Genomic DNA, 25,663 nt, shown 5'->3' on the forward strand with positions numbered 1-25,663 from the left:
CCCCCCCCCGCCCCGCCAAAAAAAAGTCACAGTCTTTCCTGACTAGACTGGCTTTGAACTTCAGTTCTCAGATTATAACCTCCAGAGTAGTTAGGATTGCAAACTTCAACCACTCATACCCAGTGGCAGCTGCTGTTCCTTCTCCTCCTTTTCTCCTCCTGTCAGTTGTAGAGCTTGAACTCAGGGCCTAGACACTATCTCTAAGTTTTTGTGCTCAAAGGCTAGTACTCTACCATTTGAGCAACAGCTGCACATTACTAATTCTTTTATTCTTCTCCTTTTTTCCTTCTCCTCCCTCTTCTTTTCTTTCCGACAGGGTCTCATTATATAGATCAGACTGGCCTTGAACTCTCAGTCCTCCTGTCTTTGCCTTCTAACTGCTAGGATTATAGGCATATGCCACCATACCTAGCTTTGATGGTATTTCTTTTTCTTTTTAATGTGTACTTTTTTAAAATATATAATTTTATTGTTATCATTAAAGTGTTGTACAGGAATCACCACTTCCTAAGTCAGGTAATGAGTACTTTTTTTGGACAATGTCACCCCTTCCTTCACTTTCCCCTAGTTTCCTCTTCCCATCCCTGCCCACAAATTACGTAGTTCATTTTCCACATAGTGTTTACTGAATAGTATGATTGCATTTGTTCACCCTTCTTACCTCACTTTTGGTGTCCTTCCTTTTGCTCCTCCTAAATACCCAAAAGCAAACATACACCACCACTGCCACTTCTTGAAGGCAGGGACCCTGTCTTATTGATCCAGGTATCGCTAGCATCTGGTATCCCTAGCATCTGCCCTGATGCTTAGGGAGCAAGCTACTTAATGCATACTTGTTGGCTGAGTGGACAATGCAGATATGCTGAGCCAATAGGAGCAGAGCAGTCCTTTTGAGGGTTCCCAATGGTGCTGAGTGGGAGCTTTCCTGGAGGCTCAGAGTGCCACCTTTGAGCCTCACAGTTGTTTACAATATCTAGGCCTAATGTACAGATATTGCTTTTATGTACTGTGGCCTTGACCTATGTATCTAGAGCTTCAGATCATTTTCATACTGTCTGATTGAGACCCACCAACCTTAGTCCACACAGGCTAAGGCACCTCTTCTGGTCTTCCTCAGGGCCAGTATCTCTCTTTTTTTTTTTGTCAGTCGTGGGGGCTGAACTCTGTGCCTGGGTGCTGTCCCTCAGCTCTTCAGCTCAAGGCTAGTGCCCTACCACTTGAGCCACAGCACCACTTCTGACTTTTTCTGCTTATGTGGTGCTAAGGAATCGAACCCAGAGCCTCATGCATGCGAGGCAAGCGCTCTACCACTGAGCCAACTTTCCAGCCCAGGGCCAGTGTCTTTGAGTGCCTTATTGGTCATCAGGGGGTTGGTAACCATGCCCTTCCATGAGCTTGATGACTAACCAGTCTCAGGAGCCTTAGAGTCTCCCACTTTATTGTATAATCCCATCCCCAGCTTCCTATTTAGCTCCCCCTCTCCCCCCCCCCCGCAGTGTTCAGACATTACACTAGAGACAAAAGTTTAATCTAGGCATAATTAGCCTGCTCAAAACCTTTCACCTCCCTAATTATTATCCTGATGGATACACCTACTCAGCTGTCCATGCCTACTTCCCCTCCTTTCCAAGCTCCCCAGAGAGTTGGAGAGATTCATCCAAAATCCAAAGTCTTCTGAACTGCAAGAGGGAGGCCCCTTCCTTCCTAACCTACCTCTGGGAACCCAGGAGGAAGGAAATGTTCCACCTCGGTATGGACAGAGCTGTCAGGAAGACAGGATGACAGCAGGGAGAGACCTTAGGCCTCAATTTCCCCATCCTTAATGAGAGGGTTGCAGAGATAGTCTCTGAGACTTCTCTAGTGCTGACATTGCACATTTTCACCTCTGACTCCCACTGTATCTGGAGGCTAGGCTCCCCTAAGCATATACAAAATCAAGTCCCTTCTCTTCCCTTTCTTCCCACCACCTTCCTCCCCACCCCCCTCAGATTGTACTTGAGACCACAGAGCTTTAGGCAGATATTTATCCAGAACTAGGCCTTCCCTCCTCTAACCTTTTTTGGAGCTAAAAGATCAGGAACAAGCAGAGGCCTAAACTAAATTTTCTGGGTTAGCTACAGATCCTTGTTCTAAGTCTATCCCAATCCCTAACCTGAGTCCCAGAAGCTGAAGGAAGGATCTGAGTACAAAAGAATTAGAAGATAGATGTGGTGACAAGTGCCTTGTAGTCTCAGCTGCTTGGGAGACTGAGGCAGGAAGATTGATTAAGTTTAAGAGTTTGGGGCCAACATGGGCCTAAGAGAAAGATATATATCTGGAAAGGACAGATATGGGGCTTCAGGCATAGTTAACCAAGTAACTTAATTATCAGACATTATCTCTATTTCACTTAGTCCCCTCATTCTCTGGCAGCCTTACTCTTTTGTGTGGCCAGCTCCCAAATAAGGATCTGTTCGAACTTCTAGCTGATAGCCATTTTAGTTGCTTAAGAGTTTGCCCTTGTCGGGCTGGGAAGGTGGCTCAGTGGTAGAGTGCTTGCCTTGCATGCCTGAGGCCCTGGGTTCAATTCTTCAGCACCACATAAGCAAAAAGAAAAAAAGCCAGAAGTGGCGCTGTGGCTCAAGTGGTAGAGCGCTAGCCTTGAGCTGAAGAGCTGAGGGACAGCGCCCAGGCCCAGAGTTCAGGCCCCACCACTGGACCCCCCCCCCAAAAAAAAAGAGTTTGTCCTTGTCAATATCCCTATTTTGCTCTCTTCTATAGATCTAGCACCTAACATGAAATATTGAATGAAAGGTCCTATGATTGACTATGATGGACTCTCATCTTATGATTGACTCTCATTGGATCAGACTGAGTCTACTCATTTTCAACCTATTCAATGTGACTTTCCTTAGCTAGGTCACATTAGTGGGGTCAGCTCCCCCCAAAATAAATGGATTGAGATCTGGCACTGTTGGTTCACGCTTGTAAGACTAGCTAGCTACTCAGAAGGCTGAAATCAAAATGATCACAGTTCAAAAGTAGCCTGAGCAGAAAAGTTCATGAGAGTCCATCTCCAAAATAGCTAGTAAAGGGCTGGGAAGGTGGCTCAGTGGTAGAGCGCTTGCCTTGCATGCATGAGGCCCTGGGTTTGATTCCTCAGCACCACATAAACAAAAAGAAAAAAGCCGGAAGTGGCACTGTGGCTCAAGTGGTAGAGCACTAGCCTTGAGCTGAAGAGCTGAGGGACAGCGCCCACGCCCAGAGTTCAGGCCCCACGACCGGACCCCAAAAACAAAAACAAAAAACCCCCAAAATAGCTAGTAAAAAGATGGTTAGGGCTGGGAAGGTGGCTCAGTGGTAGAGTGCTTCCCTTGCATTCATGAGGCCCTGCGGCTGAGGTGCACTACATAAGCAGAAAAAGCTGGAACTGGTGCTAATGGCTCAAGTGGTAGAGTGCTAGCCTGCACCCAGGCCCATAGTTCAGGCCCCACGACCAACACACACACACATACACACACACACACAGCTGATTATACTGGGTGCCAGTTGCTCATGCCTGTAATCCTAGCTACTCAGGAGGCTGAGATCTGGCCTGGGCACTGTCCCTCAGCTATTCAGCTTAAGGCTAGTGCTCTACCACTTGAGCCACAGTGCCACTTCTGGTTTTCTGGTGATTAATTGGAGATAAGAGTCTCATGGACTTTACTGCCTGGGCTGGCTTTGAACTCAGATCCTCAGATCTCAGCCTCCTGAGTAGCTAGGATTACAGGCGTGGGCCACTGGCACTCAGCTCCCTGTGATACTCATCTCCAATGAACTTTTCAAAAAACCAGAAGTGGAGCTGTGGCTCAAAGTGGTAGAGCACTAGCCTTGAACAAAAGACCTCAGGGACAGTGCCCAGGCCCACAACTTAAAAAAAAAAAAAGACTGAGAAAGTTCCTCAAAAAGAAGAAATAGGTCAAATTATAAAAATACTTGCATGCAAAAACAAGTATCTATCTTGTATCTTAGAGCTGCAGAGCTAGTCCCCTTTTTTCCAAAAGCCATCTACAACATGGACAAGTATTGTGAAAACGTCCTGGTTTGAATCTGTGTGAGAGTTGTGTGTGCAGAGCTCCTAATACAGCCCTAATGTCAAGTTCAAGTTGGTGGAAGTTAAGAAAGCACTCATCAGCCAGGTGCTGGTGTCTCATGCCTGTAACCCTAGCTACTCAGGATGCTGAGATCTAAGGGTCATGGTTCGAAGCCAGCTTGGGCAGGAAAGTCCGTGAGACTTTTATCTCCAATAAATAGGCTCAAGAAGATGCTGGGAAGGTGGCTCAGTGGTAGAGAGCTTGCCTTGCATGCATGAGGCCCCAGGTTTGATACCTCAGCACCATATAAACAGAAAGAGTCAGAAGTGGTTTATGGCTCAAGTGGTAGAGCGCTTGCCTTGAGCTGAAGAGCTGAGGGACAGCACCCAGGCCAAGAGTTCAAGCCCCACGACCAACCCCTTGAGGCCCTGAGTTCAAGCCCTAGGACTGGGAGAGGTGGGAGAGGAAGAACAGGTGCATCTCCAGGACGCTGGGCTAGTTGTAGTTGGATCACAGCAGGAAAGTAGGATAGCCAAAGATGCCCAGGGCTTCAAAATTCTGTTCAGGACCCAACAGTGGACTATCCCAGACATGGGGTTCTTCCAGTCTATCCCTCCCCAGCCTGTCAGAGGCTCTGCTTTAAGAGCTTCTTCATTTCATTTGACTGGATGGCTTAGGTACCAGCCAGAACACTTCAGGAAGCACTTCTGCTCTATCTGGGGAATATCTGCTGAGGCATGCCCCCTCTCCAGTCTCATTCCAACTGGCACTGGCTGACTCCCAAGCTGCTGTCTCCCACATATCCTCTCCCCCCACCACCATAGAACAAAGGTGGAACATGGCACAGTGGCTGCAAAATGTTTTGCAAACATTTTATTAAGAATAAGGCATATGACAGTCACCCCTAAAGCACAGAGCTCTATTTCTGTGGGTGAGTGAGTATACTCTGAAAAGCATTGGATTAAAAAGCGCAGTCAACAGAGAATTCAGAGCAGGATCCCTCGTGCCCTGCAAGGCCCCCATTCGTGGCACTAGGGGAGCCCCAGGATCCCAGAGGAAGGAGATGCTACTCCGTCCCCTCCCGCTTTCTCCCCCACTCCATCAAAGAGGCCACTATCCTGCTACTTGTGTGAGGAAAGGGCTGCCCCCTTTGGCCCTGAACTGAACCCCTCCTCCCCAACAAGTGCAGGTTATCATGGAAGGAATATAGGAGATAGAGCTTCACCTGGGAAAACCCACATGTTTGGGGCCGGCTGGCTTCTAGAATGAATGGGCTCCACACCTACAGCTCTCCCTTCTGGGTCTTGTCCACATGTGGATGTGGTGGGAGCCCTACCAGGGTCCCTGAATGTCCTTATCAATACTTCCCCACCCACCATCCCCAGCGGGCATGCTGGCAGCAGAGAAGAGAGAGAAGTAATAGTCCTGTCTCATTTCAGTTACCCTGAAGTTTTCATGGCTAGGCTGGGAGGGTTTCTTCTAGCCTGGTGGGATGATTGAGCCAAACCCAGGAAGGGAAAGCTGTGGACAGTCTCTCCCCTAATTTCCAGGATAAAGTGAGGGAAAATGAATTTCTGTCAAAATTGGAACACTGTATGTGCTTCAGCCTCCCACAACCCCTAACTCACTGCCTACTTGGGTCTTGAACTCTGGGCCTGGGCGCTGTCCCTCAGCTCTTCAGCTCAAGGTGAGAGCTCTACCGCTTGAGCCACAGCGCCACTTCCGCTTTGCTAGTGGGTTATTGGAGATAAGAGTCTCACAGACTTTCCTGCCTGGGCTGGCTTTGAACCGAGATCCTCAGATCTCTGCCTCCTGAGTAGCTAGGATTACAGGCATGAGCCACCGGCGCCCGGCCTCACTGCCTACTTTCTTTCCCAGCCACCTCCAGCCCCTCAGCTGCCAGCCACCCACCCTAGCACTCAGAACCTTTTACTAGGCAATCTCCAAGCGCCCCATAAACAATTACGCATCACTAGCTGGGGTTGCTGGAAAAGGGACAGGATTTGGGAGGAGCTGGGGGGAGGGGTTCAGCTGGGGAAAGGCAGGGAGATTACAGGAAGATCTCTGGGACTTGGGTGTGGTGGGTCCCCCAGAATTGGACACTCTGGTTATCCAAGAGGGAAGGAAAAGAGGGTAATAGTATTGCTATAGAGCTTGAAGGGAGTCCAGGCGGGCAGAGCTATGGCTTTTGGTAGGGAAATGGATTAAAACAAACAAACACTTCACCTTCTCTATAGAAGAACCAACATAATGAAGTCACCCTGTTCACTCCAAAATCATGGTTGTGGGAGATGAAGGTGTGTGTGGGCTCCTCTAGACACCTCTGGACAAGGGTTGAGGCTGCCATACACGTTCTCATTGAAAGTAGCATGAACCATGCCCACCTGTGGGCTGGCAGGTATTACAGGCAGAGCCTCAGGACTGATGGGGGAGGTGAGAGGCAGGCACAACAAAGACCTCCACCATCTGATTCCCAGGAGCTGAACAGTTATTGGTCTGTGGCCTTGGCAGACCTGCAGGGGTGGGGGTCAGCTGAGAAGAGCAACCTGTCTGCACTGGTAGAAGTGTGCTCACTGGCTTCTTGTCCAATTCTTGCCCCCTCCAACAGAGGGAACAGGATCTGGGATTTCTTTCTTCCTCTTAGGGGGTGGGGGCAGGGGAACAGGGAGCATGCCAGGAGAGGAGTTTGTTACCTGGAGAAATGGACCCTGCTCACTTCCCAGATTCCTGGGTGACACAGAATATATAGTCTCAGCCAGGGTCCAGACCTGCCTGGGACAGGCTATGGGCAAGGTGGTCTCCCCTTGGCAGCTCCTGGGAGAGCTCGCAGGCACTTAGGACTCAGTGCAGGACCAACCCAGAAGGGACAACATGGGGATTCTGGGAGTGGGGTGTGTGTGGAGAGACTGAGTTTCTAGGCGAGCCTTGGGATGAGGACCCATGGCTGGACCAGAATTACACTTCCTTGCCTTTGGTCGTGAGGGGAGGCTGGGCAGAAAGGGAGTTAGATGAGGGCATTCTGCTTAGGGTCTTGGGTGGGGGGCATTGTGGAGCAGGGCAGGGCCAGGATAGAGCTTAATTAGCTCCCACTTTCCTCCTTGCAAACCCAAACACCTATCCACAGAGACTACTCCCAAGAAACTAGGTCCTTCTTCCCATCTCTAAGTGTAGCCAGATGTTTAAGATGCTGGGCAAGGTTTACCAACTCCGAATACATTAGGAAACTCTAGGCTGGCCTGTGGAAGGGGAAAGGATCAGTTTGCCTCCCACCACCCCTTCCCTCCCTGAGCACAGTCTGGTCCTCTGCAGACTACTAAGAACTGAGCTGGGAACGAACGGCTCTACACCAGGCCCTGCCATCAAATGCACTCCTAACCCTGAGGGTCTATGTATGCTGCTTCCTTCTCCCCACACCCCCCACACCCCACATCCCAAGTCCAGAGGCTCTGGGTGGGTGGCCTAGCCTTCTAAGGTTTTTGGAAAGTGTTCGGTGCTCACCTGCAAGGACCTGTAACTGGGGTAGGGACGGTGGCTTTCAATTCACAGCAGCACTAGCAGGACCTCTCCTGGGAGGAGGAGGGTTCGTCCTGGCTGGGGGAGGCAGCCAAGGGGTGCAGGAAGGCCTAGAGGTGTCAATACTACTCTGTGATCCTTCTAGTCCGACAACCCAGCAGTCCCCACTCCCCCAAAGGATTGTCATCTTTCCTGGAGACAGGACAGGACCTGACACCCCCAGCCCTCCCTTCCCCGCTCCTCAGCAAGGTGGGGACAGGTTAGAATAACTGCCAGTCTTCACACACACACACACACACACACACACACACACACACACACACACACACACACACACACACACACACACACACACACACACACACACACACACACACACACACCTGCTGAGCGCCCCCACACCGCAGCTCCCTGGAGAGAGGGGAGAACTCAAAGCTTCAGAAACATGGGGCAGGGTGGGGTGGGGGGAATACAAAAGTTGGGGGGGTAGCTCTAGGATACCGGAGCTGGGGCCGCCACCAGGTCCACCTGGGCGGGCAGCGGTCCCCAAGCCCCTAAGGACCTGCCTGCAGGGGTGCGGTGATCCGGGGGCCTGCATCCCCACTGACCCCTCCCCCTGCCAGCCCCTCTCCTACTCAGGGCCCCCCGGACACGTGGGGTGCACTCGTCGGGCTCCGGCAGGCCCCCGATTGCGGGCTGCCTTGGTCAGGGGGCTCTAGAGGCGAGGGCTGGCGTGGGCCGGGGGCGCCGGGCCGCGGAGGTCTCCGGGGGTAGAGGAAGAGCGCGGGGTCGGGCATGGGATCGGCGTCGTCCCCGGCGCCGCCGAAGGCGCGGTCCCCGGTGGCCCAGTCCCGGCCGGGGACCTTGGCGGCGGCGGCGGCGTCGGGTGGGCGTCGGGCTCGCGGGACGCGCCGGCGGGGCCGCGGCTCGGCGGTGGCCCCGGGGCCCGGGCGCGGGGCCTGCAGTCTCTGGCGCGCGGCGTGCAGCTGGCAGGAGAGGTAGGCGGCCGCCTCTGTGTGTTTCTGCAGCTCGGTGCCCAGCACGGTGGCGCGGTGGCTGCGCCGCCGCAGCTCCTCCAGGAAGCGGCGCTCCTCGGCGCGCAGGCTGCAGCGCAGCGCCGACACCAGCGCCTCGCGCTGCGCCACCTCCCGCCGCAGCTCCGCGTTGGCGGCCGCGCGCGCCTCCAGCTGCGCCTCCAACGCGCGGCACTGGCTCTCCAGCTCCCGGGACGCCTCCTCTGCGGGGAGGGACAATGGTGGAGAGGTGATGGGGGCTTCCCCTCGCTCCCCATCCGCGGCTAGAACCCGTGTCACCCTCCCACCACCACCACCGCCCCGATCACGCGCCCCATGGGTCTCTCAATGTCAAACCTTTCCTGATCGTTTGTATTTGTTCTGGAGTCCATGGTTGAACCTCGTTTGGGTGCACTGTGTCCACGAGGCACTGGGTATACACAGGGGACACAATAAAACGGCCCCTGTGACGTGTACAGCGCACTAGGTGAGGTACAGTAAATAATCGCAAGTAGATGCCAGCTTGGCACTGTGACATGAGCCAGGAAGAAGCAAATCAATACTCATTGTCACAGGAGGATGTGACCAGATCAGAGAAAGCTTCCCAGCAGGAGAGGTTTGGGGCTAGCACCTGGGGGATAAATAGGTCCTTCTCTGGGAGAGGGGGTTACAGACAAGAGGAGCAGCTTGTGCAAAAGCCCTGTGGTAGTAAGATACGGCATTGAGCAGGGAACTGACAAAGCTGAGGATGTACACAGGAAGGGAGAAATCCGTGTCCTGATTTTGTCTGTTTACTGGGCTACTCTTTGCCTTTGCCCTTGTGACAGGTTTCAATCTTGGGTGTACATTGGAACTATGCAGAGAGGTTTTAAAAATAGAGCTTCCTACAGTTGAGAATGTGGCTTAGTGCCTGGGTTCGATTCCTCGGTACCACATAAATAAAACTGAAAAGAAAAATACTGTTTTCTAGCTGGGCAGTTGGTGGCTCTCGCTTGTAATCCTAGCTACTCAGGGGAGTGAGAATGAGGATCATGGTTTGAAGGCAGCCAAGGCAGAAAAGTCCTAAAGACTTTTATCTCCAATTAACCAGTAAAAAGCCTACAGTGTGCCAGGCACTGGTGGCTCACACATGTAATCCGAGCTACTCGGGAGGCTGAGATCTGAAGGTTGCCATTCAAAGCCAGCCCTGACAAAAAAGTCCCTGTGAGACTCTTATCTCCAGTTAACCACTTAAAAATTGGAAGTAGCTCCAGTGGCTCAAGCCTGTAATCCTTGCTACTCAGAGGGCTGAGATCTGAGGATCAAGGTTCAATTGCCTGGGCAGGAAAGTCTGTAAGACTCTTATCTCCAATTAACCACCAGGAAACATAAAGTGGTGCTGTGGCTCAAGTGGTAGAGCGCTGGCCTTGAGCTGAAGAGTTCCAGGGACAGAGCCTAGGCTCATAGTTCAAGCCCCACAACTGACCAAAAAAAAAAAAATCATAAGTGGGATGTGACTCAAAGTGGTAGACAGCTAGCCTTGAGCAAAAGAGCTCAGGGACAACACCCAGGCCCTGAGTTCAAGCTTCAGCACCCATGCCTAACCAACCAACCAACCAACCAACCAACTAACTAACTAAATAAATAAATGCTGTTTCCTGGGTCCTACCAAAGACTATCTGAATGGTACCTCTGGGGTTGGCCTGGGAAGTGATATGCTTAGATCTTAACCAGTCCATCCAGATGAACACAACCAGAGATGAGGAGCCTGTCCTCTTGGATCATAAGCCCCACCTTCCCTACTGAAAGTGGCACTCCTGAGGATTATGGAGCTCCTAGGGAGCTAAAAGTCACAATCATAAAAATCCAGTGACAGGAGGATGAAGAAAGTTCTTAAACCCTCTGAGAGAAGAAGAAAAATCCCCAAGACACTGTGATAGCTAGTGGTTTGAGTCCTGGTGGCCCTAAAACCCCTTCAGATGAAGGATGTCATACAACTGTCCTCATCTTCTGTCTGGGATATATGCCCCTTCCTTTGAGCACCTAGAGGTTACCTAAGGTTGCCAATTAAGGAGGCAGGAAGAATTGGTTCTAGATTATAAGTGTTTAGATGATCCCTAGCTGGTGCTTATATACATGTAGCTTAAAACCTCCAGCCTTCCCAGATACCAACTTCATCATGTAGCTCTTGAACTATAAGCAACACATCAATATGACAGGAAGTCTGTTCTTAAGAACTATCCTGGCTAAGAAAGACTATTTTAGCTTTAGGATTTATTTTTAGCTAAGCTGTGCTTTCACAGACAATGTACTTCACAGACAATGGATAACACAGAGTCTTCCTTGGAGATTCTATAACTTGGTGATTAAGATCTCAATAAGACTATCTTCCCCATTAAAAATGAATTTGTTAAGCTGCGCACTGGTGGCTCATGCCTGTAATCCTAGCTACTCAGGAGCCTGAGATCTGAAGATATTGATTCAAAGTCAGCCCAGGCAGGAAAGTCCATGAGACTCTTATGTTCCATTAACTACCAGAAAACCGGAAGTAGCACTGTGGCTCAAGTGGTAGAGTGCTCACCTTGAGCTGAAGATCTCAGAGACAGGACCCAGGCCCAGAGTTCAAGCCCTATGGCCAACAAAAATAAAAATAAAGGGCTGGGAAGTTGTCTCAGTGGTAGAGTGCTTGCCTCCCATGCATGAGGCCCTGGGTTTGATTCCTCAGCACCACATAAGCAGAAAAAAGCCGGAAGTGACACTGTGGTTCAAGTGGTAGAGTGCTAGCCTTGAGCTGAAGAGCTGAGGGACAGCACTCAGGCCCAGACTTCAGCCCCACGACTGACCCCTCCAAAAAAATAAGTACATAGAAATAAAAATAATGATTTGTGATTAAAAAAACAAAGTTTACTATCATCAACACACATACTATATATATCTATATGTATATATATATATACATATGTATTTATATATGTGTATATATAAATATACATATCTATCTATCTATACTGTGCCAGTCTTGGGGATTAAACTCTGGGCATGTACACTGTCCCCTGAGCTCTTTTGCTCAAGGTTAACTCTCTACCAATTCTACCACTTGAGTCACAGCTCTACTGCCAGCTTTTTGGTGGTTAATTGGAGATAAGAGTCTCAAGATTTTCCTGCCTGGGTGGTGACACTTTTTTTGTTGTTGTTTTCTTTGTTTTGCCAGTCATAGGGCTTAAAACTCTGGGCCTGGGCATTGTCCTTGAACTTCTTTTGGTCAAGGCTAGCATTCTACCACTTGATCCACATCTCCACTTCCAGCTTTTTCTGTGTATGTGGTACTGAGGAATCAAACCCAGGGCTTCATGCATGCAAGGCAAGCATTCTACCATTAAGCCACATTCCCAGCCTGACACTGAGGTTTAAGCTCAGAATTTTATGTTTGCTAGGCAGGCACTCTACCTCTGAGCCAAACTGCTAGTCTATCTTGACCATTTCTCTCTTTCTCTTTGTGCCAGTACTTGGGGCCTGGGCTCTATCCCTGATCTTTTGTGCTTAAGGCTAACACTCTACCACTTGAGTCATAGCTGCACTTCGAGCTTTTTTTTTTTTTTTTTGGTCATGGGGCTTGAACTCTGGGCTTGGGTGCTGTCCCTCAGCTCTTCAGCTCAAGGCTAGCACTCTACCACTTGAGCCACAGTGCCACTTCCGATTTTCTGGTGGTTAACTAGAGATAGGAGTCTCACAAACCTTCCTGCCAAGGCTGGCTTTGAACAGTGATCCTCAGATCTCAGCCTCCTGAGTAGCTAGGATTACAGGCATGAACCACTAGTGCCTGGCTCTCAGCTTTTTCTTCATGGTAATTGGAGATAAGAGTCTCAGCCTGACTGGTTGTTTTTGGAGTCTTATAGAATTTCCTGCCAGGCTAACTTTGAACCATGATCCTCTGGTCTCAGCTTTCTGTGTAGTTAGGATCACAGGCATGAGTCACTGGCACCCAACTTCATCTCAGCCATTTCTTTTTTTTTCAGTTGTGGGGCTTGAACTCTGGGCTTGGGCACTGTCCCTCAGCTCTTCAGCTCAAGGCTAGAGCTCTAACACTGGAGCCACAGCGCCACTTCTGGTTTTCTGAGTGGTTTATTGGAGATAAGAGTCTCACAGCCTTTCCTGCCACGTTTGGCTTTGAACCACTATCTTCAGATCTCAGCCTCCTGAGTAGCTAGGATTACAGGAGTGAGCCATGGGCACCTGGCCATCTTGGAGATAGTTTAATCTCTAAGACATCTTTTCTTTTCTTGTTATGACTGTTAGTAGTAGTAGAGTTTCTGTGCTGATACTGGGACTTGAACTCAGAGCCTTGCTTTCTTGCTCAGCTTTTTCCATTCAAAGCTGATATCATTTACTTTTCTTTCTTTTCTTTTCTTTTTCAATCTGAGATCAGAACTCAAACTTAGTATCTGACATATTCACTCACTGGCTAGCACTTTACCAAATGTGTCATACCTCTAACTTCTGATGCTCTTTTCCTGAGTCACAACTCCAGTTCCATCTTTTCTTTCTTTATTTTTTTTGGGTCCAGTCATGGGGCCTGAACTCTGGGCCTGGGTGCTGTACCTCAGCTCTTCAGCTCAAGGCTAGCACTCTACCACTTGAGCCACAGCGCCACTTCCGGCTTTTTTCCTTTTGCTTATGTGGTGCTGAGGAATCGAACCCAGGGCCTCAGGCATGCAAGGCAAGTGCTCTACCACTGAGCCACCTTCCCAGGCCCATCTTTTCTTTTTTTTTTAATGAGGGGTTCTCCCCACTGACCACAGAGCATTGTACTCCTAACCTGACTTATGGAATCGTAACCCCTTTGTACAACAACAACAACAATAATAAAGATGGGGTCTCCCTATGTTGCTCAGACTACTTAGAGGGATACCCTGCCAAAGATCTTTAGAACGTTTTTATCTTGCAAAATCTCTACCCATTGAGTCCCATCTTACAACCCCTACCTCCATATTGAGTGAAGTCATTCTATGTAGACAAATGTTTCAATGGAATTGCTATAATGGCACTGAATCATGCTTTTGTAAAATGAAGGATTTGCTAAGGTTGTGGGTCTTTCTTCTCTTCACCTAGACTAAGTTGCGTGGAGCCAAGGACCCTGTGCTGTCAAACGCTGCCTCCTGTAGGGTGTAGAGGCAGAGGTGAGATCACTTGAGCAAGGATGGGAAGGGCTGGGCAGGCATGTCTCAGATGAAACAGACCAGGTAGAAGTTGAGTCTACAATGCTGTCTTTCTGCTTTCCTCTCCTCTGTCTATTTAAACAGATGTGGACCTAGGCTACTCTGTGTGGCAATGTAGGTTCACTGCATGCGGCCACTCAGGTGAATTGGCAAGTTGGGGCTGGTGCCCTGCTCTCTACTTATTAAGATGAGGAGTGGCTGTCCCCAAGTCTAGGCTAGGAGAGGGCAAAAGTGTAGATCCTAAGGGTTGACTGAGCCCCATGGCACTTCCCAGGAGAGATCCTTCTCTTACCTTGCTGGTGAGATTGGGCCTCTCTCATCTCCAGATCATGGGTCAGTTCTGGAGAGAAAGAAAAGAAAAGTGCTTAGTTGAGTGTGTGTGTGTGTGTAGGCAGAGTTGGGGGGGAGAGAGAGGGGAGGGCAGAGAGAGAGAGCGAGAGCATGCCCATACAGAAGGGAGGAATCAGGAATCACAGATCCCTGGCTACTCAGGAGGCTGAGATCTGAGGATCAATGTGTGAAGCCAGCCCCACCAGGAGAGTTCATGAAATTTATCTCCAATTAACTACCAACAAACTGGAAATGGAGTGGTGGCTCAAGGATTAGAGTGCTAGCCTTGAGCAAAAAAGTTCAATACTGGTGCATATGCGCACACACACACACACACACACACACACACACACACACAGATTAGTAAGTGACACACATGCAAATTAGTAAGTGGCACCCACTGTACTTATGGCCTGGCAAGGGGAAGAGACTTGCCCAGAGCACATTTGGCAGGCTTAATGTCAAGCTCAGAGATCTTTTTGTTTTGTTTGTCAGTCATGGGGCTTAAACTCAAGGCCTGGGAGCTGTCCCTGAGCTTTTTCACTCAACGCTAACATTCTATCACTGAGCCGCTGTGGTTTTCGGGTTGTTAATTGGAGATCAAAGTCTCATAAACATTCTGGCTGGCTTTGAACTAGGATCCTCAAATCTCAGCCTCCTGAGTAGCTCGGATTACAGGCATAGCCACTAGCACCCAGCTTCAGAGATCTTTTCAGTGCAAGCTTTGTGCCTGGGCTTGGGGATTAGCTAACCCCTATGGGATAGACGAGGCTGGCTTGTTTAGCGCTTCAGGAATATCTATTCCTTCCTAAAGGTGATGTGCCAACCAAACAGCACAGCTCTAGTGGACCCTTGCTGCACAGGGCTTTCAGCATTAGTGTTTAGCTGATGGGTGCTAGAGTACAGAGCTGCCTGAGGAACCTGGAAGTGGGCAGTGGCTATTTACCATCAAGGATATCTGCATTTCATTATTTTCAGGGCCAGGAGGGCTGTCAACACTGGTCCCCACCCTCACGTTGTGAAGGAGAGGGGCTTAAGGAGGACAGCGCCACCTAGTGTCAGAAGATGCACTGTCTTTGGTGTGCTGTTGAGGGGGCTGGACAGAGAGGGTAGAGCAGGCACCAAAGGGCACTGGTGTAGGAGCAGGTTCCTCCTGGATGCTGGTGCCCATCTACCACTGTTCTCCTTGCCCATCCTTTCAGTCCTCCTTCTTTGGACCCTTTAATGTCTCATTTCCCAGTCCAGACCCTCCACTGGTCCCTCCAACTCCACCAGAGCTGTATTGTACAGTAGAGGTATACTATATAACTCAGTAGTAGGACACATACTTAGGCATGCAAGAGGCCATGGATTTGAATCTTGCCAGCAAGGTAAAGGAGACTGGGAAAAGAGCAGAAGGAAGCCAGAAACCACAGCAGCCTACTTTGGGGCACCTGAGTGTTGTCTGTAGGATCTCGGCCTAGAGTCCAAATGAAGAGTGTGGAAACTGGGGGCCTGGAAGGCAGCAATTCTCTGGGATCACTGTCCAGCAGCACCTACAGAGGCAGGCCTGTGAAGCCTGCAGCCCCCTGGCCTGTTCTTCTTGCCTTCACAGGGCTTTCTAGACACCAGGGGCTTTTGCCAGAGGTCCTTTCTCTGGGGAAGCTACTTGTTACCAGGAGACAGAGGGCCCAGGGTGCCTGAGCTTCTGCTGTGACCTGAGCCTGAACCCCTTTCTTGGGTCCCTTGAGGACTGGGGTGCCTCCACCCTTGGGGCTTTCTGAGACCAAGCTGTGCCTCCTCCAAGGCCTTGCAATAATAGCCCAAGGGACCCTGGACTCAGTTCAGAAACCTTAGCCCAAGAGGTCTGGGCTCTGCCACTAACTCCCCCAGGGTTGGTTTCTCTTCAGCCCTCAACCACAGGAGGAGACAGAATCCCAGCTGCGCTCTGCTTCCCCACTGTGGCAAATGTCCCTGACCACCTTCTGATCAGAATCTCCATGGGTTTATACGTGAAAGCTGAGATCAGATACACTTGTGACCTAGGACTCATAACAGCACCTCTATGAGCCTCAGTTTTCTCTTCTGGAAGATGGAAACAAAAGAGCCCCTCCCTTGTGAGGGAATGTTGCCAGGATTAACAACAACAACCAAGAGTACTTAGCCTTGTGCGTAAGGGCAGGGCTTGTCTTTGTCCAGGCTGCTACACCAGCCCGTGACATACCCACCACCTCTCAAGCCCTGAGTTTGGAGATCTCAGCCATCCATCCATCCACTTCCTCACCTTGGAGACCTGCTCCTATTTTCCAGTGTTTGTCTTTTTTTTTTTTTTTTTTGTAGTTGTTGTTCCTCTCCCTTCTCCTCAGCATCTCCCTCCAAGGGAGGGTCTTACTCAGTCACGTCAGCCCCCAGGGTGGCAGTGCCAGTGCAGCCCAGAGTTATTTTTATCCCCTTAATCAATAACCAAGACACTGCAGGCCCATGCCTGTCATCCTCGGTCTGAAAAGGGCAGTGGGTGGTGGAGGTCCTTCTGTTCTTGCCTGTTACATTTTGGATCTGGCCTGTGTCCAGATCTTCAGAATGAGGGCAAAATGAGAAGAAATTGGAGCAATTGTTGTAAAGTTTTAGGATCCTCTAGACTCTTCTTCTATGCTTTTAGTACAATAAAAAGGTAGCATCAAGATGGGGTGTCCTTCTAGGCCATCCCGGTCCCCTGGGCTGGCCTCTGCTGCCATCTGGTCTTTGAGGAAAGACTGCTGGGACCCTGGCCTGCAATGTGTGGTGCGTGGTGTGGAAGGAAGCCCTGGAGTCAGGACAGCCCGTATAGTTCTAGAAGTCAATTTATTGTACAAGTGGATCACTCAAGTCCTTTTAGGCCTCAGTTTCCCTCTTGGGAGGGAGAGCTTCCTGTGAACAAGGGAGAAGAGGTAGAAGTCTAGGTATTTTGGAGATAGAGAATGTCCTGAAAGATGAAAAGCCATTCAGGATTTGGAGTCTGCAGCTCTGAGTTCTAATTCTGACTCTGCCACTGGCATACTGTGTGACCCTCTCTCTCCCTCTCTCTCTCTTCAGGCTGCAGTTTACTGACTCATACAATAAATTGGGTTCTTTCAGCTGAACCACTGGCTCTAAAGCCTGCACTTGGAGACTCAGCCACATGAACACTTGGGCCATAGCCAAGCCTCTGGGAGGCCCAAGCACCTCAGGCCACAGGTCCAAGAGTGGAGGCCAAGTCTAGATTTCCATTCATCCTTTGCCCTACTTACAAATCCAATCAGTTGCCAGGCCTCTTCCTTCAACTCACTTCCCACTGGCACTCTTGTTTCTCTTGATCTCTCTCCCTGCACATTTTATCAGCTCTGCCTCTGGTCTCCCAACCTTCCTTTCTCATAGGTCACTTTTCCTATGACTTCTGTTTGTTTGTTTTGCAAATCCTGGGGCTTGAATTCTAGGCCTGGACAATGTCCCTGAGCTTCTTTTATTTTTTAGGGGGAGGGGTCCAGTTGTGGGGCCTGAACTCTGGGCGCTGTCCCTCAGCTCTTCAGCTCAAGGCTAGCACTCTACCACTTGAGTCACAGCTCCACTTCTGGCTTTTTTTCTTTTTTCTGCTTATGTGGTGCTGAGGAATCGAACCCAGGGCCTCATACATGCAAGGCAAGCGCTCTACCATTGAGCCAACTTCCCAGCCCCATTACTGGCATTTTCTTTTTTCTTTTGCCAGTCATGGTGCTTGAACTCTGGGCCTGGACACTGTCCCTCAGCTCTTCAGCGTAAGGCTAGTGCTCTACCACTTGAGCCACAGCACCACTTCCAGCTTTTTCTGCTTATGTGGTGCTGAGGAATCGAACCCAGGGCCTCATGCATGCAAGGCAAGCACTCTACCACTGAGCCACCTTCCCAGCCCCACTACTGGCATTTTCTGTTTATGTGGAATTGGAAGAATCGAATCCAGGGCTTCATGCATGCTGGGCAAGCACTCTACCACTAAGCCATACTTCCAGTCCTCTCTATGATTTCTGGTAAGAGCGCGGGTCAAAGTCCTTAGCTATCTTGTGCTGCATTTCTCAGCATGCTTCTTGACGCAGAGCCTTCTCCAGTGAAGCAAAACTTTTCCTGAGTGCTTGCCTCCCACCTTCTGGCCTTAGCTATGGGATTCCCTTCATTCTGAATGACTTTCTCACTCACCTTCCATTTTATCTCAGCACAGCTACACAGGAAGCTAGGTGCTCTGTCTTGGGAACCTCTGCCTCCTTCATCACATGTGCCTCAACTCCTGGGGCCTGCTTTCTTTTCTGTATTATTATTATTATTAAGAAGGCTGGCCTGGAACTGATGATCTTCTTCAGCCTCCTGAGTATTGGGATTACAGGTGTGCAACCACTCAAGGAAGCTTCTATTATGCTATTTCTGTGTGTGTGTATGTGTGTGTGTGTGTGTGTGTGTGCTGGTACTGGCAATTGAACTTATTCCTTAGCTGTTTTTGCTTGAGGCTAGTGCTCAATCACTTAAGTCACACCTCTATTTCTGGCTTTTTGGTGGCTAATGGGAGATAAGAGTCTCATGGACTTTCCTGCCCTGGATGGCTTTGAATCACAATCCTTAGATCTCAACCTACTTACTGAGTAGCTAGGATTCCAGGTGTGAGCCACCAGTGCCAGGCTCTGCCATGCTATTATTACTTACTGGGATGTATGTTACCCTGCACTTCTTTAGAACTGCGAGATGCTCTGTGGACACTGGGACAAGAATCCCCAAGAATGGGGAACTTTTCTTTTTTTTTTTTTTGTCGGTTGTGGGGCTTGAACTCTGGCCTCAGCTCTTCATCTCAAAGGCTAGAGATCTACCACTTGAGCCACAGTGCCATTTCCGGTTTTCTGGTAGTTAATTGGAGATAAGAGTCTTACAGGGACTTTCCTGCCCCATCTGGCTTTGAATCATGATCCTCAGATCTCAGTCTCCTGAGTAGTTGGATTACAGGTGTGAGGTACCAGCCTCAGCTTCTAACTTTTCTTTTTCCCCAGTCCTGGAGCTTGAATTCAGAGGCCTGGGGCACTGTCCCTGAGCTTCTTTTGCTCAAGGCTAGTGCTTTAACACTTCAGCCACAGTCCGCTTTGGGCTTTTTTTTTAGTAGTTTACTGGAGATAAGAGTCTCAGCCTGAGATTTCCTGAGTAGCTAGTATAACAGAGCTACCCAACTAGTCCCCAAACTCTTATGTTACTACCTTGAGTCTGTTTCCTCATCTAGAGAAAAAGGTGAAGGATTGGTGTGAGACTCACAGAAAGCGATTTTGTGGATGGTGACAGTGACACAGGTGTGTGGCCTCACCTGAGCAGCGTTTCTGCAGCCTCAGGATTTCCAGGTGCAGGTCTCGCAGCAGGGCCATCTGCTCCTTTTTCAGGAAGCTGATGTGGCGTTGCACGCTCTGAATCTGATGCTCCAGGGACACGGTATCCATGGCAACCCAGGCCTGGGCCCTACCTGGAGAGGACCACAAGGTGAACTCAGATCTTCAGAGCTCATCTACCGCTGCCTGACTTTCAGATTCCTCATCAACCCTTCTGTTTTTTTTTTTTTTTTTCTGTCAGCTGTGGGGCTTGAACTCAGCCTGGGCACTTGTCTTGAGCTCTTCAGCTCAAGGCAAGCACTCTACCACTTGAGTCACAGTGCCACTTCTGGTTTTCTGATAGCTAATTGGATATAAGACTCTTACTGACTTTCCTGCCTCAGCTGTCTTTGAATCGTGATCCTCAGATCTCAGCCTCCTGAGTAGCTAGGATTACAGGCGTGAGCCACTGATGTCCAGGCTTCTTCTCTGTTTTTGTTTTTAATTTTCGGTGGATGTGGGGGTTGAACCCGGGTCTTTGAACTTGTAAGCATCAGTGAGCTACACTCCCAGTCCATTTATTGAGACAAGAGCATCACTGTGTATCTCAGGCTGATCTCCAGCTTATGATAATCACCCTACCTCAGCCTCCTGAGAACTGGGATTATAGGTATAAGCCACCACATCTGTCATATGTCCTTTACTCTGAATCCTCTGCCATCATTTCATTTCCCTGTAGTAAGTCACTCAAGCTTCATGAGCAAGCTGGTGTGTTGGTAGAAGTATAAGTATTCTTATTAAACAGGCAAAGAACCAGAGATCAAGGGAGAACTGGCTTCACATTTGGCTAGTAACTTTAGCATCTTTTGTTACTCAGAAGAAATGGAACAGCCAAGCCAACAAAGACATCTCAAGCCTAGCCTGTCTCTTTAATGGCTGAGTGACTTGAGGCCAGCTCTTTCCCTCTCTGGGCTCAGTCTTCTCATGGGTGAACCCTGAAGTCACTCTGCCATCCCTCAGGTACCTCACATCCAGGTGACCATCAACACATGAGTTGTTCTGAGCACAACAATCCCTTGTTCAATCCCAGTCCTTTGGCTAAGCCAAGACTCTGAGCTCCAACAAGTGTGGGCAGAGGCTGTCTTGCTGAGGAATGTTCTAGTAACACTTTGTGGGAGAAGGCAGGAGGTGGAGTGTCCTTTTAAAAGAAGAAAGGAGCCTGGTGTAGCTCATGCCTATAGTTCTACCTACTGGGAGATGCAGTTAGGAAAGTCATGCTTCAAGACCAGTGGGGTGGGGTGGGATGGTGGTTCAGGCCATTTGGGGCTAAATTACAAAACCCCGTCAACAAAGCTAAACAAAGGAAGGATGGAAGAAGGCAATAAGGAGGCACATGCAGTGAATCTGTGGTGGAAAACAAAGTCAGGCACTGTAATGGACAGGGTAGTAGGCACATGGGAAGCCTAATGCTGGCAGGGCTGTCCAGCTTTCCCTCTGGGTGGCCCTCTTGCTAGTGATTTCTGTGATGATCAGTATTCTGGCAGTTCAGAGGCAGATGGCAAGAACATGAGGCCCAGAGCTCCGAGGCCTAGAACTGCTCTCCATTGCTCTCCTCTTCCCTCCCTTTCCCTTTCAGGGCAGTTTGAGCTACCTGGAGACCAGGTAAAACCCAGACTCTAATAACAACAAGCAAACAATCAAAGAAACAAACAATAGGGCTGGGAAGGTGGCTCAGTGGTAGAGTGCTTGCCTTGCATGCATGAGGCCCTGGGTTCGATTCCTCAGCACCACATAAGCAGAAAAAGCCAGAAGTGGTACTGTAGCTCAAGTGGTAGAGCTCTAGCCTTGAGCTGAAGAGCTCAGGGACAGCGCCCAGGCCCAGAATTCAGGTCCCATGACCGACAAAAACAAACAAACAAAACAAAAAACAATAAAAAGAGGAGGGTAGATGTAAGAAGAGTAAGGGGCAAAGTGTTTTTAATCCTGGTGGTCATCCTTGCTACTCAGAAGGCTGAAATCTGGAGGAGCTCCATTCCAACCCAGTCCAGGGGGGAAAAGTCCTTAAAACTCCATCTTAAAATAATCATAAAAAATGTATCTAGAGTAGACATGTAGCTCAAGTGGTAAGCTATGTTAACTAGGCAAAACAAGTGTAGCAAACCCAGAGATCTAGATTTCAAACCCCAGTGCCAGGCTTGGGGGTAGGAGGGATGGATGTGCTGGTCTTAGGACTTGGAACTCAGTGCCTAGGCACTGTCCCTGAGCTTTTGTGCTCAAGGCTAGTGCTCTACTACTACTTGAGCCACAGTTCTACTTCCAACTTGGTGGTTAATTGGAGACAAAGAGTCTCATGAACTTTTCTGCCTCTGCTGGCTTTGAACCACAATCCTCAGATCTCAGACTCCTAAGTAGCTAGGATTAGAGGCATGAGCCTCTAGCACCTAGTCCAAAAGAACTTTTGAATAATATTGTGACTAATCTGAGCAGTATAGTCTAGTAATAGAGCACTTGTCTAGCATCCTGGATGTGTTCCAGCACTTAAAACAAATTACTTAGTGATTTTGGAAGTTAGGAAAGAATTTTGGGTAGAGGAAGGACAAAATATAACCTGTGTTCTTTGCCAGGTACTTCTGGCTCATGCCAGTAAATCCTAGCTTCTCAGGAGGCTGAAATCTGAGAATTATGGTTGGAAGCCAGCTAGGAAAGAAAAGTCTAAGAGACTCCATCTCCACAACAACCAGTCAGGTTGGAGGAGTGGCTCAAGTGGTGGAGCACAAGTTATGAGCAAGCAAGCCAAGTTACAGGGCAAGGCCCAGTACTGGTAGAAAAGAAAAAGGAAAAGAAAAATCACACAGGCCTCTGTGGGGGCAGAGGAGTAGATACAAAGAGGTCAGCTAGAGCCTGGTGCCAGTGGCTCACACCTATAATCCTAACTATTCAGGAGGCTGAGATCTGAGGCTCTCAGTTCAAACCCAGCCTGGGCAGGAAAGTCTGTGAGACTCTTATCTCCAATTAACCACCAGCAAACCGGAAGTGGCACTGTGGCTCAAGAGGTAGAGCACTAGCCTTAAGCTGAAGAGCCCAAGGATAGTACTCAAGCCTAGAGTTCAAGCCCCAACACTGACAAAAACAACAACAACAAAAGCCACAAAGAGGTCAGCTAGGAAAATGTACAATGGATCAAGGTAAGAGATGAAGGTGGCCCAGACTAGAACTGTGAACTGTAGGTGAAGAGAAAGAGAACTAGCTTTTGGAGTTTTGCTTCCATGCCCCGACCCCCTGCACTTTCCATATGGAGTCAGAATTCCTTTAGCAAATACAAGTCTGATCATTCTTCCCCGTCCCCAACTTAGAACTCACACAGCACACAGCACCAAAACTAATATTCTAATCAGATCCTACATATCTGCCTTTGGCTCTCTTAGTCTTTATCTCTGTCCCCACTCCTGGCTCCACCCCAGCCACTCTGGCACCCTTACTGGCTGTTCCTGAACTTGCCAAGCACTCTTGCCTGGGAGACTCTGTGTGTGCTGTCCCTTCTGTCAAGGATTCCCTTCCCCAAGACCTTTTTCCCTTCCTTCATTCAAGGCTCTGTTCAAATATCACCCCTTTCTTGCCTTTCTTGCATCACCCATGTAAGATGAATCCTTGGTCATTCTGCACTCCCTTACTCTGCACTATTTTTCTTCCATGGAGTTATTTCTACGTGTATGTATTGAATTTCTGTTTATTGTCTGTTCCCTTGCTAGACTGTTAGCAACAGAAGAAGAAGGACTTTTGTTTTGTTTCCTCGGCACCCTGGTACCTGGTATAATACCTGCCTCTTAGGAGGTGCTTTGTACACGTGAGAGGGGGTTGTGGGAATGGGTGGACCGATGAAGGGCAGATTTACAGAGAAGGTAAGCTCAAGATACACATTAGGTTTGGCATGCACAAGAGACCTCGAACAAGAAGAGATGCCAAGCAGATTGTCCCATACACTGGGGTGTAACTCAGGAAAACCAAGTGAGCTGAATGTTTATGTGGTCATCTGTTAGGATGTATGTACCTGTACCTCGTGTGTGTGTGTGTGCATGTGCATGTGTGTAGTTGGTGATTGAATCCAGAAATGCCTCAATGAACTATATTCCCAGCCCTTGAAAATTTTTTTTGAGACATGTCCTCCTATGTATCTGAGGTTGGCCTCAAAATAATGATCCAGCGGGGCACCAGCTGTGTACCAGTGGCTCATGCCTGTAATCCTAGCTACTCAGGAGGCTGAGATCTGAGGATCACTGTTCAAAACCAGCCAGGGTTAGAAATTCCCCATAAGACTTTTATCTCCAATTAACCACCAGAAAACTGGAAGTGGTGCTGTGGCCCAAGTGGTAGAGCGTCAGCCTTGAGGTGAAGAGCTGAGGGACAGTGCCCAAGCCTAGGGCTCAAGCCCCATGACCAACCAAAAAATAATAATAACAATAATGATGATCCACCTGTCTCAGCCTGCTGAGTCTTGGGATTACAGGTGTGACCTATCACACCAGCTTCATTTGTGTGTGTGTGTGTGTGTGTGTGTGTGTGTGTGTGTGTGTGTGCTGGTCCTGGGTCTTGAATGCAAAGCATGGACTCTGTCCCTGAGCTTTTATGCACTTGTTAGTGCTCTACCACTTAAGCTGGTAAGTTAGGTTAGTGCTCTACCACTTAAGCCACAGCTCCACTTTCAGCTTTTGGATCTTTAATTGGAGATAAGAGTCTCACAGACTTTCCTGTCCAGGCTGGCTTTGAACTGAGATCTGAGCCACCAATATCCAGTTTCATTTGTTTTTAATCTGTGCATGTCAGGTGCTTATCTTGAAGATACAGGTTTTTAGGCCTGGAGAGACAAAAGATCTGTTCCCAATCACCAGAATGCAAATGACTGTGATAGGTGAAAGCCCTTCCACACAGCCCTGGAGCCTGGAGCTGGGAGCCTGGAGTCTGGCCACTGAGAGAGGCTGAGCCAACCAGCTGTTTCTGTCCTCTCCCAGAAGGACTTGAGCACTTGCTTCCAACTCGGCAGGCTGCTTTACTCAGGGCAGAAATTTGGGTCACAAACAATCTTGGCAAACCTTCTTTCTTAGACATTATTGTGTAGTTTGTCTGAGAGGAGTGGGGAAGGGGGAACTAGGGACGTCACAAATCTCTCCGTGTGGCCAAGGAGTCACAGGCATGTCAGCAGGCCAGAGCCAGGAAAACAGCAGAGATGTGGTCCTAGAACCTTTGGGTTTCAGTTGCTTGTCTCCTAGACTTGTAGCAGGCAGCTGAAGGGTTAGCGCTGTCAGTTCTACCTTCTCCCCATTCCCAGCCCTGAATACTCAGCCTTCCAAGTGCAAGGTGAAGATTTCCTTCCCCTCTCTCCACTGTCCTCAACACCTCTCACCACCTCAAAGCCTGCCCTGCTCTGCTTCCCTCTTGGTACCTGCAGTTCTTTCTAGGTTAATTAAAATAAATAAATAAATGAGTAAATAAATAAAACATATATATATATATATATATAGAGAGAGAGAGAGAGAGAGAGAGAGAGAGAGTGTGTGTGTGTATAATCTCCAAAATATAGCAGGACCTATGATATAAAGCTCACATTTTGTTATCATTGTTGAAGACAGAGTTTCACTTCTGGGTGACCCAGAAGTGATGATCTTCCTACCTCTGCCTTCTAAGGGCTGGGATTATAGGTGAGAACCACCATACCAGGCCTAAGGATTCATAATATAGAGAGTAATTCCAAGTAATTCTGGACACATCCCTCATATGTCTGAAAGAAACAAATATTTTTTTCTTGGGGACCGTTGGTAGAAGAAGCCTTCAGTGCTCATAACCTCAGGCATCAGCAAGATGGCAGGCTCAGGCTTACTCTCTGAGGCCTGGCCCTTGACCCCTGAGAATATCCAGCCCCTACTTGGCTCTGGAATTTCCAAGCCCCCATATTCCTTTCTAGCTTTCTGCCTACAATTGACTTATATATTGGAGATTTAATTATCTCTCCAATTAAGTTATTACACACACACACACACACACACACACACACACACATTTGTGCTGGTACTGGGGCTTGGACTCAGAACCTCCCATTCTTGCTTGGCTTTTTTGCTCCAGTGGCACTCATCCAAGCTCTTTTTTTTTTTTGTCTTGTTAGTTGTAGGGCTTCAATTCAGTGTCTGAGTGCTGTCCCTGAGCTCTTTTTCTCAAGGCTAGTGCTCAACCCTTTAAGCCATAGCACCACGTTCATTTTTGTT

General features: G+C 48.9%; 1 protein-coding gene across 1 annotated transcript; it reads right to left on the bottom strand.

Moving 5' to 3' along the window:
* Positions 1–8,203: 8,203 nt before the first annotated feature.
* On the bottom strand, positions 8,204–19,541 carry LOC105985683 (coiled-coil domain-containing protein 92). The gene is made up of 3 exons (XM_013016317.1): positions 19,412–19,541; positions 14,069–14,116; positions 8,204–8,805 (listed from the first exon to the last, which is right to left on the bottom strand). Exons 1-3 carry the CDS (start codon positions 19,539–19,541, stop codon positions 8,204–8,206), a joined length of 780 nt encoding a protein of 259 aa, XP_012871771.1.
* Between the last annotated feature and the right edge of the window lie 6,122 nt (positions 19,542–25,663).

This window comes from Dipodomys ordii, unplaced genomic scaffold (genome assembly GCF_000151885.1).
Source record: "Dipodomys ordii isolate 6190 unplaced genomic scaffold, Dord_2.0 Scaffold31, whole genome shotgun sequence".
Classification (NCBI taxonomy): Eukaryota; Metazoa; Chordata; class Mammalia; order Rodentia; family Heteromyidae; genus Dipodomys; species Dipodomys ordii.